Consider the following 14883-nt stretch of genomic DNA (forward strand, 5'->3'; position numbering starts at 1 on the left):
GCTATCCTGATACCACAGAAGAAACAAGCAACCTTTTCCCTGCATGGGAGACCATTAATTGCTGTCCAAAGGACAAACATGTATTCTGGCTAGCGATCCAATTATATTTGAAAGTCATTATACTGCCCAGCGTCTGTACCGGATGCCTCTTGCAGACAACTGGATTGCTGGGAGCTGCCTCAGGATCATCTGGTTATTGAGCTTTTAGTTTGATCTTGGAACCATCTTCCTGTGTAAATAAAGGATAAACACTAATTAGAAATTATGATCTTAAACTATAAGATGTTTGAAGATGTCATGTGTTTCTTCATTAAAGGGCCTTTGAAAATCAAAATAAAGGTCATCAGCCCAGCCCAAGTCTGTGGTTAATGCTTTTTGCTGGTTTGGTTTGATCTAGTTGCCTAATCTTATTGAGGGGCAGCCTGTGGAATGTGCATCAAGGGAAAACAACTTGCCATAGCATGCTGCCTAGTCCTGGCTTTTCTTGTAACTAATTCCTTGAAAGCTGGCTATGGGGTGACCAGAGAAGGTCCTGACAGCAGTCAGCCTGTGCAGTCACGGGTGCCACATACTAAAAGGTTGGGCAGTCAGTACAGTGGCAACAGGAGTGTGAGCTGTACACGGAAGTGAGGCATCAACAGCTGAGCACATCAGTAGATGCAGGGAGAACTAATTCAGAAAACACGCAAGCACTGCTTGACTGCTATGCAGTCAAAACCTACAGCCACTTTGCTTTTTACCTGTGTGCATTTAAACCAGATAAACTTTTTTTTTTACTCCTTTTATCTCAGTGCCAACTACTACAGGTGAGTTATAACTGAAAATACAAGGCTTTAAAAACACTGACGTTTTACAGCTGCAGCATGTTGATAGTCCAGGATTTCCTCTTTCTCACATGAATTTGAAAGCACAGTTGTACTCTGAGCTCAGTGCCTGCTTTTTGAATGATAAAATGGTTTCACTTATTTTCCCCCTCGAACCTAGGTACTAATTAAGCAATACCTGTAAAGAGCAGTAACTGCAGCCATAATTTCTCACTGCACTGATCTAATCTGAAGCCACAGCAGCTGCAACAGCTATGCCACGAAAGATTTTTCTCCTTTGGCATATATTGTACAGGCTTTCCCTTGATTGGGTCACATGTGCTTGAAGGCTACTGATTTTTTCCCTCTTTTAGGAGAATGCACTTCTTTTTAACAGTTTAATTGCTCCGGTTTGAATTTGAATGATCAGGTTGTGAAACAAATGCATGTATGCATCTGATTACCTGTTTCTGGACTTGCGGGAGCTCTGTGATAACACAAAAATCCTATTCCGATTCCTGAGCTGCTGGAGATCCCGTGCTTTAGGGTGTTGCCCTCCTGCTGCCAGATCACACGTACGAGGCGGCTGTAAACTTTTAACAGTGTTTTTTAAAGAGAAGTGGTGTTGCGGTGCTGCTTTCCGACCTCCTGGAACCAAGCTGCGCATATGAAAATCACTCTCCTGTGAAAGTAACCCCTGGCTGTTGGTTGGGCTGGTTGGGGGGTGTTGCTAAGCAACTCGGGGTAGCAGGGGGGCTGTGCGTAGCCTTTAGGTAGGTTCTGGTCCCTACGCAGAGTTCCAAATAAGTAACGTAGACGTGGGAGAGACTGATCAACTGCGACACAAGTTCAGCCCCCGCAAACTTAACTTTTGTTAAGAGTTTTTCGAGAATGAAATTGGATTAAACCCAGGGATGACGTATCCTGTTTGATTTCTTTTCCCCTTGCACTCTGACGAGTTTTGTGTTTAGGCAGGCTCTTGTTTCTGGCTCCTAGTTGCTTTAAAAAAAAAAAAAAAAGTTGGGAGTGTGTCTCGGGGTGTCTCGGGTGATGTGCTTAGCTTGATTGGCTAGGCTTGGCTCGGTCTGTTTGCGAGTCCTTTGTTCTTCCCACCACCCTCAGGTCAGTTGTGCAACATGCCCCTACGGTATAAGAAGGGAAAAAAAAATAAAAAGGGGGAAAAAACTGAAATGCTGAGTAATGCCAGAGTTTTCTCAAATGGCTGATGCAAACCTGGAGAATTTGCATCATCATTCAGCTGGAGTAACTTGGTATGACAAGAGCTTAAATACAAGTCCACGCGGAAGCTGAGCTGGTTTCCAATGATAGGGCAGTACCAGCTTGCAGTGTGAAAGTGCAGGTGTTCCTGAGCCAGGCTCAGATCGCAGGAAGGACTCACATACTCTTTAGGAGCTTGTTACCTGTGTGTTGGAGCAGCTGGAAAGATAAGAGCGGACAGAGGAAGAGAAAGTAGTTGGCTACACAGAGAGGAAAAAAGCCTTGAGTTCCTGCTTAAAACTTTTCTGCCTGTGCTTGCCGTCAGTGTGCTGGTGGCACTGTAGCATGTCTAGGAAAGCTGCTGTGCCCACAGTCTCTAATGGAAGCTACTTGCAGGGGCAAGCTAATGGCAGGTTGTCCTCTATGGACAGAGGACAGCCAGCCCAGGAGGGAAAAGTTGTGCTGAAGAAGAAAGTGACACTTTTGAGGGGGATATCCATCATAATTGGCACTATCATTGGAGCTGGCATCTTCATCTCTCCCAAAGGCATCCTGAAGAACACAGGCAGCGTTGGCATGTCCTTGACTGTCTGGACAGCATGTGGTATCCTCTCACTTTTTGGTAAGTCACTAAAAAGTTTCTAATTCATCCAGAGGGGTGGCTGGTGGATTATTGTGATTGAGCTTGAGGACCAATGGGGCTACTCGAAGTTTATGCTGCGGGATGGGTTTTGTGAAGAGTGTAAAGACACACAACCCTTGTCCACCCTCACCCCTGGCACTCGGCTGGTGAAACTTGGAAGCGTAAATTGTTGTTTCTTATGGGTCCCTAAAGGAAGAGGAAAACCACATGCCCTTTTGTTCCATAGAATGTGCTGTATGTATAATATTTTTCTCCTGTCTGTAGGAGGTAGTTGATGGTTTGCTTGTAAGGCCCCTGGCAGCTGGGGATACGGGTCACGCTGCTTGAACACCGCTGAAATGTTTAGACAGCTCGACTTAGTGCCCTAGAGGCTAGAGCAAGGTTTGAGAGGAAAAATTCCCACTGTATGTAAGCTGTATTGGCATGGAAGGGAGCAAAACAGTAACACTAATAAGCCCTCTTCCCGTCTCTTTACTTCATTGCTCACTCATGATGTTTCTTTGAAGGGTTGAGCTACAAGAAACTGTGTGATGGAAGCAAATTTGTCATGGGAGTTTTATTGCTGCCCTGCTTATCATGAGAGTTTTTACTAGTTGTGTGTATTCTTGAAGAGTGTTAAATTCTGAAGAAGTCCAGTTTAGTTGTTCACTACACAAAAACCCCATTCAGAGTGGAAAACCCCTCCCTGGCCTCTGTGAGAGGGAAGGTTCATTGACCTATTTAATGAGTTAATCTCAAAGAAGCTGAAGAACTAATATGAATATTGGCTTTATTTAAAACAGAAAGGACTTGTTTACTGGCAGGAGGTAAAGAGGACAAACAGGGACTAACATGTGTCTGCTTTAAAGGTGGAACAGGTAAATGCCACCTTTTGTAAATTGGCTCCGAATTTAAAAGAAACAGACTGTTTACAGGCTGAGCCCACCCAGGCCAAACAGACTGTGTCAGTGAGTTAGGATCTGTTTGGGTCAAATGTATTGGTACCATGTGCAGCATAATCTGTTGTACAAACACAGAAGTCCTGCCTGTAATCAAAGTTCCCCTATCAAGAAAAACCTCAGAGTTTGAGAACCAATTTGTAAACCTGACAGAAGACCTTGGTCTTTTGATTTAGTCAACACAGAATTTGCTTAAGCACTGCATTTTTGGCTGTAACTGTAGTAGTAGTAGTAATTTTCTGGCTGTGAAGTAAAGTCTGTACACACACACAAAAAAATCTATCTCTTTCTCATAAGGGACCTGTTACAATTTGTTTTGGGTTTTTTTGTTTGTCTTGTTTTTGTTTTTTTTTCCCAGGGATGTTTTTAATTCCCTGCATGACTAAAATATAGTTCAATCACATGTTAAGGTCACTTAAGGTCTTGCTGAGGCTGTGTGTATAAGCGGTATCAAAACACAATCTTAATTTCATCTGGAACCTCCAAGGAAGGTGACAAATGAAAACCCAGCAGTAGGGTTTTTTTTTATTTTTATAATATGGCTGTAAGAATTCCTTTAAGTACATTTCAGGTAAGCTGAAGAATAGCAGATGAAAGCTGCCACATTTTTGCAAAGCCCCAAACAAAGCCAATGAACAAGGATGGAATTTGTCGTAATGTGGTTTAGTTTTAATGGGCTTGTACCTGTAATGTGGTTTTGACAACTCTAGTTTTTATCTAAAAAGTGTTGTGGCATAAAAGCATGCAAAGAACAGAGCTGAAATGAGTTCATGTATGTTGTTGAGCTTAACTCTGTGTCATGCAGTGCTTACAAACTTTATTACTGTTTTCATGTGGCTTCTCATACTCTTCTGAAGATGCAACCTGTGTTTATCAGCTGTGCTACACTATTGATATGGTTCACCAGTGGAGCTGAGGATCCCCTGGGTTGGTCACTGAGTGGTGGGTCCTGAGCTTTCACTGCATTCATAGTACACAAAAACACTCCATCAGTGTTGAAAAGCCATAGCTAAGCTAGCACCTGAATTTTGCATATTGGATGTTAGGAGTACCGTTGAGGAGAAATCTTAATTTGCAGTTCCTGCTTCCAAATTTTTGCCAGTTGGTTGCTTTCGCGTATGGCTGATGAGAGGTAATTACAGTTTTCAGGCTTTTCTTTAGACGCTTCTCTAAGACTGAAGAGACCTGAGCAGCCTTTGATAACAAGGAAATGTGTCAGAAAACTTCACTTAGTGGTGCAGTCTGGCTGTCTGGGAAGTAGGGTAGCTGGTGTGACATCCTGTTTTTTTGTCCCTCTTCGCAAGATGCAGATGAGTAACAATACTTGGTGATAGCAAATAGCTTGTCCAGTGGCTTTACACATAAATGTAACTGGATATATGTACAGTTTGGTTAACTGCATGTATAGATGAATGATTTAAAACTTACAAAATAGATTGGACAAAAAGTATATCTAAAGTAGGTGTGATATCATGGTAGCTCTGTTGTTTAACCTATAAATGTTTGGAAAGGGATTTCTGGATACCTCTCGTGATACCATGGTTTAATTCTCACAGGTGCCCTCTGCTACGCTGAACTAGGAACATGCATTAAGAAATCTGGTGGTCACTACACCTATATCCTGGAGGCCTTTGGGCCATTACCTGCTTTTGTGAGAGTCTGGGTTGAACTACTCATTATTCGGTAAGTGTATCGTGACTTTTCTGTTTCTTTTCCAATGGCAATATGCTTTTCAGTCATAAAGAAAAGTGTCCAGCACATGCTGGGCAAAACAAATCAAATGTATTTTGATCAACAAACTGTTCTTTTAGTATGGTTGCTTCCGAGAGTTTAAAAATGCTATTTTGTTTATCAGCTTTGAAGCATTCAAGAAGACACATGTATTGAGGAAATAGAAGGATTCTAAGAACACTGCCTGCCACACAAATTCAACTACTTGCTTAAATTTTGCCAAGCTTACTGAATCCATTAATGTCACTAATAACGCTAATACCCATGCCTAGATGTAGTACAGTGGAAGAGGGAAGTCAACTTTACATTTTCTCAGTCTTGGCCTGGGCTTTTAGAGCAGTTGCTGTTGTCTGTGTACAGACGAATAACTCCTGGTGCAGGTATTGCCTAGTAGTGCTCAGAGTTAGGAACACCATGTATGCATTATTGTTTGCTTTTGTGGAGTGTTGGTGAACTTAACTCCAACCATGAAAAGCACTAACTGACCAAATAAAGCAACATTAAGTCTTCATATATCTAAAATGTCCAACGTATTGTTTTGGCGTGTAAGCCTTTGACATGCAGCCTTTGACATTATATAGATGAATTACAATATAAAGATGCCAGATAATATCAAATAAACTTTCATAACGTAAATGGATCTTTGTATCAGACTCACATGTGGCTCTTTGAATTTTTATTTTTACCATATTGCTGAGATTGGAGAGCTTGATACATGTAGAACAGGGCAACTCACTTATGCATAATAACTTTGGGAATGCTCCATCCTCCCCTCTGGCTGGTTAGCACTCCTTTTTCCCTCTCTTCCGCAATCAGCAGATTAGTCACAAAAGCACAAGCGTCATTTCAGATCACAACTATGTTTACATAACATTGACAAGTTCTAACATAGACTATTGAGTTTAAAAGTGCTGACAATGCTGAGTCACTATGAATACATAAATCCGTGTGTTGTTTCCGGAGGAAATAATTTTGTATGTCAGATGGTCCCTCACATCCTCCCCACCCACATGGAACCTTTGAATTAACTGCATAATTTCCCTCAAACGTGATGAAAGGGCAGATGTCTCAACTGTCTTAATTTTTTGCCAAAAATAAAAATTAGGCAGAGGAACAAGACCTATGTTTTCACAGTGCTGTGAACAGCTACATCATTTCACATCACAGAGTCAACAAAAGCGAGCAGTGTTACAAACCCCCCTCTTAACCTGCACCTCGTTAGGCAGAGGGACCCTTTTAACCTAGGCGCAAACACCCACAAGAAACTAGGCTTCATAAATTCCTCTCCTCACAAAATAATAATTTTTTTTACATATGGCAGTGTCTCAGGAATGTCGTGAAAATGCTCTTAGTCATCATGATCTGCCCCACACCCAGAAAATAATAGTCTTGCATGGGAACGAACATCAGTGGACTCTTTAATCATCCAGAGAGGCAGCAAGGAAGGCGTACATGTTATAACTTGTGATGATCAGAGCAATGATGCTGAAACTCTCTGTGTAGAGTTTTATATCTGACTCCTGCATCAGGAAACTAATTGGCTGCTGCTATCAAAGAAGTTGAGGCCTGATATGTGTCTATATTTGCTTTCAGCAGAGAAGTTGCACAGACACTTCTCAGCTAAGATGTTTTTCCTCTGAAAGATTGCAGGATTATCACACTCACAGGCTGGTGAAGCAGTTGCAACCAAAATAAGCATTTCCTGCTCTTATATATCTCTTCAGCCACTAGTTTACAGTGTAGGACACACTTAAACTCTGCCCACATACCATGCCAGCATCACAGACTTCTTAGTTATGCCTTAACACTGTGCTGCTCCTCATCGGGTGGAAGTGTGAACTTCTTTCTCCTCACAAGTCAGGTTGTGAATATTTTATGTATATAGACATACCTTTAAAAAAACTCCAAACAACTTGTTTTCAAACAAGATGATGACCGTGTGACTGCATTGTCTGCGGTGCTTCACTGTGGTGGTTACTAATCACAGGCTGGGTGAAAGTTTTCTGCCAGGTGCCTGACTCAGGTGTGGTATGTGTTGAGGCACTGACTTGCCTTCAGTGAAAGCTGCACATGTGCTTTTTATCTGCTCCTGAACACACACCTATTGAGGGCTGCCAACCTGCCTGCAGGATTGCAGTCAGAAGGAAAAGCGTGGAATCATTGAGGTTGGAAAAGACCTCTGAAAACATTGAGTTCAAACACTAACATAGCACTGCTGAATCCACCACTTAGCTGTGTCCCTAAACACCATCTACATTTTTTTTGAACACTGCTCCATTCTTTAAGCTTCCACCTCCACTGATTGACTGCACTGCCAGCAACATCTCCTCCCAGATATGGGAATACCAGAGATACAGATATTTCTTAGAGGTATAATTTAGGAGTTATGATTTTAGAAACAGAGTTGTGTGACTGCTTCTTTTAAAAGGCTTGTCCTTAAAATGGTGGGGGAAAATCCAGGTTCTGGGAAAAGGAGCTGAGACTGAGAAAAAAGTCTGGGACATCTCCAAAAATCTGACCTTTTGCCTGATCTGGGGCACTTCAAACTACTTTTGGCAGGTTGAAGTATTTAAAAACTAGAAGCCTGGTGGGTTTTTTATGTGAATTAGAAATACTGCACTGAGATAAAGTTAATAAATGTTTGAAAATCCAGGCAAAATTTGCAAAGCCATTTGCTGGTCAGTGAGAGAAACATCCTTGTACATGGGGCATGCACATGTAGCAGCCGTTGCTTGTCCATGCAGAAACTTTCCAAGGAAGATACTTAAGTTCTTTGCTGCTCTGCAGCTTGGTCCAGCACAGTGTGTGACTTCTGGGTTGAGTCATAACACGAAGAAAGTAGGTTTTGTTTCCAGGATGAAGCTCTCTTGTGGAAAATTCCTTTATTGTTTGATGGAGAATAACAACTTCTCTGTGGAATTTTTACCCTGTTCCATAGCATTTCTGTAAAAATTCTGTGAAGTTAGGTGTTTATTAAATGCTGTTTATTTTTTCACAAGAATTTTGTGGGGACTCTGGTTTAACTCAGAAATCCTTGGAGACAGAATCATGTGACCTTTTGTTCTTACAGTCTGTGAGGTGTGTAACGCCACCCGCTGTCCTTAGAAGGGTGCAAGTGTCCTCCGAAATGGAACGTGAACAGACCGCTGGAACTGTAATATGCAGACAGTGTCTGATTCAAGGCTAATTTGCTATTAATGTGTGTCACTGCTAAGGCTTCTGGCAAACAATTAGGATGTCTCAAAGAGAAAGGGTGTATGAATATTATGAGCAGTTCAAATTTGTAAATGCAACAGCTGCTTGCCTTTCTTCACATTTCTTGATTTTATGGTGGGTCCATTCTGTGGTCCATGGATTTTTGCTCTTACTTGTAGTGCTAAGAAGTTGTTAGTCAATAAAAAGAACAAATTCTGTTTATATTTTAGGAAATCCCATTTTAATACTTTCTTGCATTGTCTCAGAATTTAACAGACTTGGGTTATGTTTTGGATGTTTAGTAAATCAGAATTCTCAGCTTGACTGAAATTAACTTGCTTGTGTCTCTGAGGGGTGAGATATACCCGACCACTAAAATTCATTGACTTTTATTCAAGGTTTTGTCCATATAATCCAATCCAATCCATTCAAGATTTTCACTTCAAGTGAGTGAATGAAGATTTCTATTAATATTTTTCCATTCTGATTATGGCTGCTTTGCAACCTGGATGTAAGAAGTGATAAGAAGTGTTCCTGTCAGGATCAGAATCACTGAGCAATGCTACATTCAGAAACCATGGTACATGTCAGCTTAGTTACCAGCAGGCACCAATACTGAAGTTTGCAGTTCTGTGATAGTGAAGCTACAGCAGGATCCCATAAGAGTAATATCTACATATTATTGCAGATTAATTTTGTTGTTTTTACTCTAGCCCTGCTGCCACAGCAGTGATATCGTTGGCATTTGGACGGTACATTTTGGAACCTTTCTTTATGCAGTGTGAAATCCCAGAACTTGCGATTAAACTTATTACAGCTGTTGGCATCAGTAAGTATCATATTTTAGATTTCAGGGATGGGTAAAGATTATATAAATTTTTTTTAAAAATGAAGTAATTGCTCACTGAACAGGTAGTTGTTTGATGTGAATCATTAATGACTGGGCATCCAGTGCCAAGGGCATCCACATGACATGTTGCCTGGGTATGTGTGTTTGTGAACAAACACATTAGTAAAAAGAACAGCAGACTTTATTAATAGCAGGGAAAATCTATTGCCAAGGTTGATTCTGTTGCCAGTGGAATTAATGGATGAAGTCTTATTACTTTTGTGGAAGCAATTTCAGGCCCTAAGAGATGGTGAGCTAGTGCCAGAGATATGGAAGAATGATTACCTGCTTTTAAGTGCTTTGCTTTACTTCTGTTTTAGGAGGCAATTGAGTGCCAAGTATGATGCCATGAAGAGATGTAGTTCTCTTGAGTGCAGACAGGTGACATGAGATCATCTTCCCTAGTCCCACTCTTTCTGTCATGGCAATAATCCTTATTGAGGCACTTGTGATTCAGGAAGCAGGAACTCAGCTGTGGGAGCAAAGTATCCATACTTGGTGCATGGTTATTACCAGCAACACATCCTACACAAGGGTTACAGAAGGCTAATATTTGCAGTGGAAAGAGGGAGGCTACCCTTGAGTGCAGGAGCTTTACAGTGTACATGGGCTGGTGTGGAGAGTGCATGGAATGGGAAGGCCCAAAGGGTGATGGGAATGGGACTGGAGCCTGCACATGTTAGAGGTTGTTTCCAGTTCTGTGTTGTGGCTGGTGAGGATTCTACTTGTGGGCACATACTGGCATTCAGCTGTGCAGGGAGGGGAGTTCGGAGTAGACCTGAGTAATTAGTAACAGATTGTTCCTTTCAATTTGCTCAGTGCACATATCAGAAACAAAAGGACTGGAAAAAGGAATTAAGACATGCAAAATGATCAAAGGCCCACAGGAGACCCCTTCAGTTTTGCACAATAATAGGTTCAGATGACTTTTTCTTTCTTTGGGGTAAGGAATTCAATTGACATTGAAATTTTCAGTCTCCAGGTTACTATGGCATTTTTAGGACCTCTCGTGATCAGATTTCCCTTCTGCTGGGAGTATTAAAAAATCAGTATGTGACCGCATTTCTTTCTAACTTAATTATGCACAAACTGTAGGTTTCATAGCAATAATTGAATTAAGAACTGGAATTTTGAGGTCAGTGACTTCTTACAGCTACATCTGTCTAAAACATTTCAGTGTAAGATAGGAGTGAAACAGATGTTCAGTAACAGTCAAGGTCGCTGACACAGAAGGAATGTTAAGTGAGGACTCCATCAAAGCATTTTGTTAAGTGCATGTGATTCAAGCACAATAGGTGAACAATTTGAAATATGTTTTTATTGCTTTTAATTTAAGTGAAAATCTGTGTGATAAGCCAGGACTTGACGAAATAATTAAAAAAAGAAGTAGCATTGCAGGGGAGGTGGAGTTAGGCTGAAATAATCACAGCCTAAAGGGAGAGAGGAGGTCACAGCAGCCTGCTCTTGTACAGAGTGGGTCTGTGCAGGGCAGGTGGGATGACCTGGCATTTCACTGAAAGAAGGGATTCTTTTAGAAAGCTTGTAATGGTGAATGGGACAAAGTCAAGGAAAACAGTGACATGTCAGACTGAGGTTTTATCTTTATTATTTGCATTATGCTCTACAGTGGAATTTCGTTTGTAGGAGTCTTAGAACCTCTGCTGCGCTTAATCTCAGGGATCCCAGAGCATCCGACTCTTATCCTTGTATGGTAAGAGTCAGCTGCTGTGGTGGTAATTGTTATGAATGTTTGGTATTGTGCATGTAGGCAGAGTGATAGGTAAGATTAAGGTAGTGAGCTGAACAGACACTTTGGAGCCCTGATGATCTTATAATCCAATTTAATGATGCCAAAAGTACTATCTGCTTCCAGTGCAAATTTTACGTTAATCAGAAAGTGAAATGACATGCCTTTTGTCTTCTTATCCATGCCTGGTCCCTTCTCCCTCCTTCCCTGATGAGAGAGCACTCGTTGTGTATCTGTCTTTATTGCATGGGGGAAAGGCAGTGAGAAACACCATTAAATTCTGTCCTTGGGTGAGACTTTGTTGTGTTTTACCTTGTCATTTCTCATTATACTGGAAAGGGCAGGGGAGAGATTTTGAAAAATCTTCAGGTGATCCCCTGATCCCAAACACAATCAGTGTTATCTAAACAATTTCTTACAAATGTTTGTCTCAACTGGTCTTAAAACCTGCAATGTGGGAGTTTTTAAAGCCTCATGTATTATTGCAGCCCAGTTTTTTCGATCCTTATCACAAGACAGCTTTTCTCTTTCCTTTTCCCACCCTCCCACCTAAACCTTCTTTTATGCATTTTAAGCCTATTATTAAAAGGTTGCCTGAGGTGGATGTGCTAAGATTATGTTGGGGAGTGGCAAATACTATTGCTCCTCTAGCAGCTGCAAAAAAATCTTTCTTGTAGAGCAGGTACAGCCCATTCAGCTCCCCACCATTCCCCTCTGTGCCTTTGCAGTGAAAAAGGAATGATGTTGGGAAGATGTAGATCAGATGAGAATTAAAATGGATCTACTGGAGATAATGGCCTTTAAAAAATCCCTTGTTCATGCTTTATTATTTATAGAAAAAAAGCATATTCCAGGCACAAAACTCCCCTCAAAACCATACCTGTTCAGAGCAATTTGAACAATCTGTAGAAGCAATTTTTCTGTTCTGCAATATGCTGCTTTCATTTTTTACTTTTCATTATTATGATTTCTTTTTTTTTTTAAATAAACGAAAACAACAACTAACCAACCAAAATGTCAAAACCTTTCAATATCTTGGTAGAGAGAAGGATGCTTGTGTGGAGTCTTTTTTCAGATGCCATGACTTTCTGGACCTCTGAAGCAAAACCTGTGTGTTCTTTTCAAACTTCAAAATCACTTAGATTCAGTTGGTGTTTCTTAAGCAAGTCTTCACAACGAGAAAAACTTAGGCAAATACTGGATATGCATAGCTCGATCTATCGGTCTACCATAAACTTTTTCTAAATTCAGTGAATTTTAACTGTACCTGAAAGAAGAGAAGACATCTCAAAGATTTTTGTGTCATACATTTTATAGACTCATGCAGTGGTTTAGGTTGGAAGGGATGTTAAAGATCACGCTGTCCTGGGCAGGGACACCTTCCACTAGACCAGGTTGCTCAAAGCCCCATCCAATGTGACCTTGAACACTTCCAGAGACAGGATATCTAATTACTACAATTCTAATGAAAATATATGGCCAGGTAGAGGAGAGAGAAGCAGGTTGTGCCTCAGAACAGGGAAGGACACCTGAAGAAAATACAAGCAGAAGACCAGCGCTTCTAACTGCTCAGCTTTGCTGGAGTAGGACAAAACAGCCCTGGGACACAGAACAAAAGGGATGTCCACCTTTGTTCTCATGCTCAAGATAGTAGTTTTTTGGAGAAGGAGTTTAAAATTAATTTTTCTCTTTAAGTGAAAACTGGTAGACTCCTACATATTTATTGTTTCTTCGAGTGAAGAAACATCCTATCACCATGCCTATCCTTGCAAAAGCATGATGACAGCGCAAAAATGCTCAATATTCGTATATTGCTTTATTTGTATCTTCCAATTCTTTTCCTAATGGTAAATTTAAATATAATGGTAACAGGAAGGGATAAATTGTACTGTGCAAAGGTATTAAACACTGCTATTGATATGTAACCTGAATAGAAACACAATATTAACTGAGCCTGTTCCAATCTTTCCACTTGACCTCCCTATCAGAAAGCAGATAAACCGGTTTCAGCTATTGAAAACTTTGAGACTGAAAGTCAGTTGCCAACTCACACATGTTTTTACCCTCATTTATGTGTATTTTTGGCCTCTTATGTTGCAATAATGTATAATTTGCCCCTTTTTAAAATTTTTTTGGGGGGACTGCCAAAAAACTCAAATACCTCAATCTTTGTCTGTTAGAGGTAAAGTTATGCTTGAAAACTGAGATCAGCTGTACAGATCTATCAGTGCTTGCTGGCAAATGCTCCAGCTTTAAGCTTTATTGGTGTGTATGTGAGTCTATAGTTAGTTGATTTTTTCCCCCCCCATCATGACAGATGTTACAGATGCCACTCTACTGCTGGCAATTTTCAGACAAGCAGTTTAAATTAAAACATCTCTTGGCTTGAAAGAGTAGCAAAAACTGCTGTGATAGGTGCTTTTATGCCTCCTGTGACCTTAAATTGATGCATTAGGATCTGCAGATTGAGGGTATTATTTCCCTTTCCTAAATGCCTTGACCCTAGAAATCTGACAAGTTAAGGCAAGGCAGTTTTCTTGGTCTCCTGCTGAGGCAATGGTACATATATTCTTGAAAAGTAGGCCAGCATGTAATGCTTACTGCTGCTTCTCCCATTAGATTTCATTATCCATCTCTAGCTGTGGTTGTGGAAAGAGATTGTGAAAAGTAACATGAATGGTGTTACCATTGTGTAAGATTGTTCATGAACCCCATTTTGCTCTCCTTCCATACTTCCCTAGGTTAGGATCCATCTCATTTTTAGCTAGGTGTTTAGTTTAATTTTCCATGCTCCCCATACAGTTAGTGGAGAAAGCGAAAGAGGCACTTCCTGAAGGCATCTCATCTGGGGTAGGTGTCTCAAAGAGGTATTGTTACTCATCCTCTGGAGCTGACTGAGGAGCTGACTGAGGATTCAGCCACACTAGATGCCTGACCTCTAGTTAGCAAAGTTAGACTTGAGTCCTCTCACTGCCCTTTCCCTGGGAAACTGCTGCTCCCTTCTTACCTTTGCTGTGATCCTGTATCAAAGTGTCTGCAATCAATTCTTTAAATATCTCCATCAGGCCCTATTCACAGAGGAAAGCTGTTGAATAATGGCCATAGTCCCAAGATATAATTTCCTTCTTGAATCCTGGCACAGTTGTCATATTCTTTTTCCTGCTTTTAGCAGCTTTTTTGTGACCCTGCTTCCCCATCTCCTTTCACTGCTAGTTGCTGACACTATTAGTATGGTTCTGGTACATGATGGCAGTGTAAGCCCCACATTTCTAGACAAGTGTTATGGACACAGAATATTTACTGTTAAAAGTAAATATTGTAAAATACTATAATTATTATTACTAGTATATAATAAATAATAATGTACTGATATATTTATTATATAGAAGACTGTAAATTCTTATACTGCAATAGGCACAGTAAAATGAAATAGAAAGGAATATAAAACTGGCCTCAAATCTTTTAAGCACTTAAGTCCAGCTGCAACCTAAACTACTCCTAGTGTAGTCCTTCAACTCTGTAAGGGACTTGCTCCTATGGAGAGCCATCAAAGGACATTTGCATCAAGGGACTTTTTACAAGGCCATGTAGTGATAGAACAAGGGGAAATGGCTTCAAATTGAAAAAGGTCAGGTTTAGATTAGATATTAGGAAGAAATTTTTATGACGAATGTAGTAAAATACTGGCACAGGTTGTCCAGAGAAGTTGTGGCTGACCC

The 14883-nt window shown here is 40.7% G+C and overlaps 1 protein-coding gene across 2 annotated transcripts in view; it reads left to right on the forward strand.

Moving 5' to 3' along the window:
• Positions 1–1450: 1450 nt before the first annotated feature.
• Positions 1451–14883, forward strand: part of SLC7A11 (solute carrier family 7 member 11) — a 60916-nt gene continuing 47483 nt past the window's right edge. The window contains exons 1-4 of one of the 2 annotated variants that reach the window (XM_071555735.1): positions 1451–1493; positions 2569–2643; positions 5159–5285; positions 9242–9357. In XM_071555735.1, coding sequence (XP_071411836.1) covers positions 2598–2643; positions 5159–5285; positions 9242–9357 — 289 coding nt within the window. In that variant the 5' untranslated portion in view covers positions 1451–1493; positions 2569–2597. Of the gene's footprint in view, positions 1494–2132; positions 2644–5158; positions 5286–9241; positions 9358–14883 lie in introns of those variants that run through there. The other variant, XM_071555734.1, reaches the window with a different exon arrangement.

The sequence above is a fragment of the Pithys albifrons genome, chromosome 5, assembly GCF_047495875.1.
Source record: "Pithys albifrons albifrons isolate INPA30051 chromosome 5, PitAlb_v1, whole genome shotgun sequence".
Taxonomy (NCBI): Eukaryota; Metazoa; Chordata; class Aves; order Passeriformes; family Thamnophilidae; genus Pithys; species Pithys albifrons.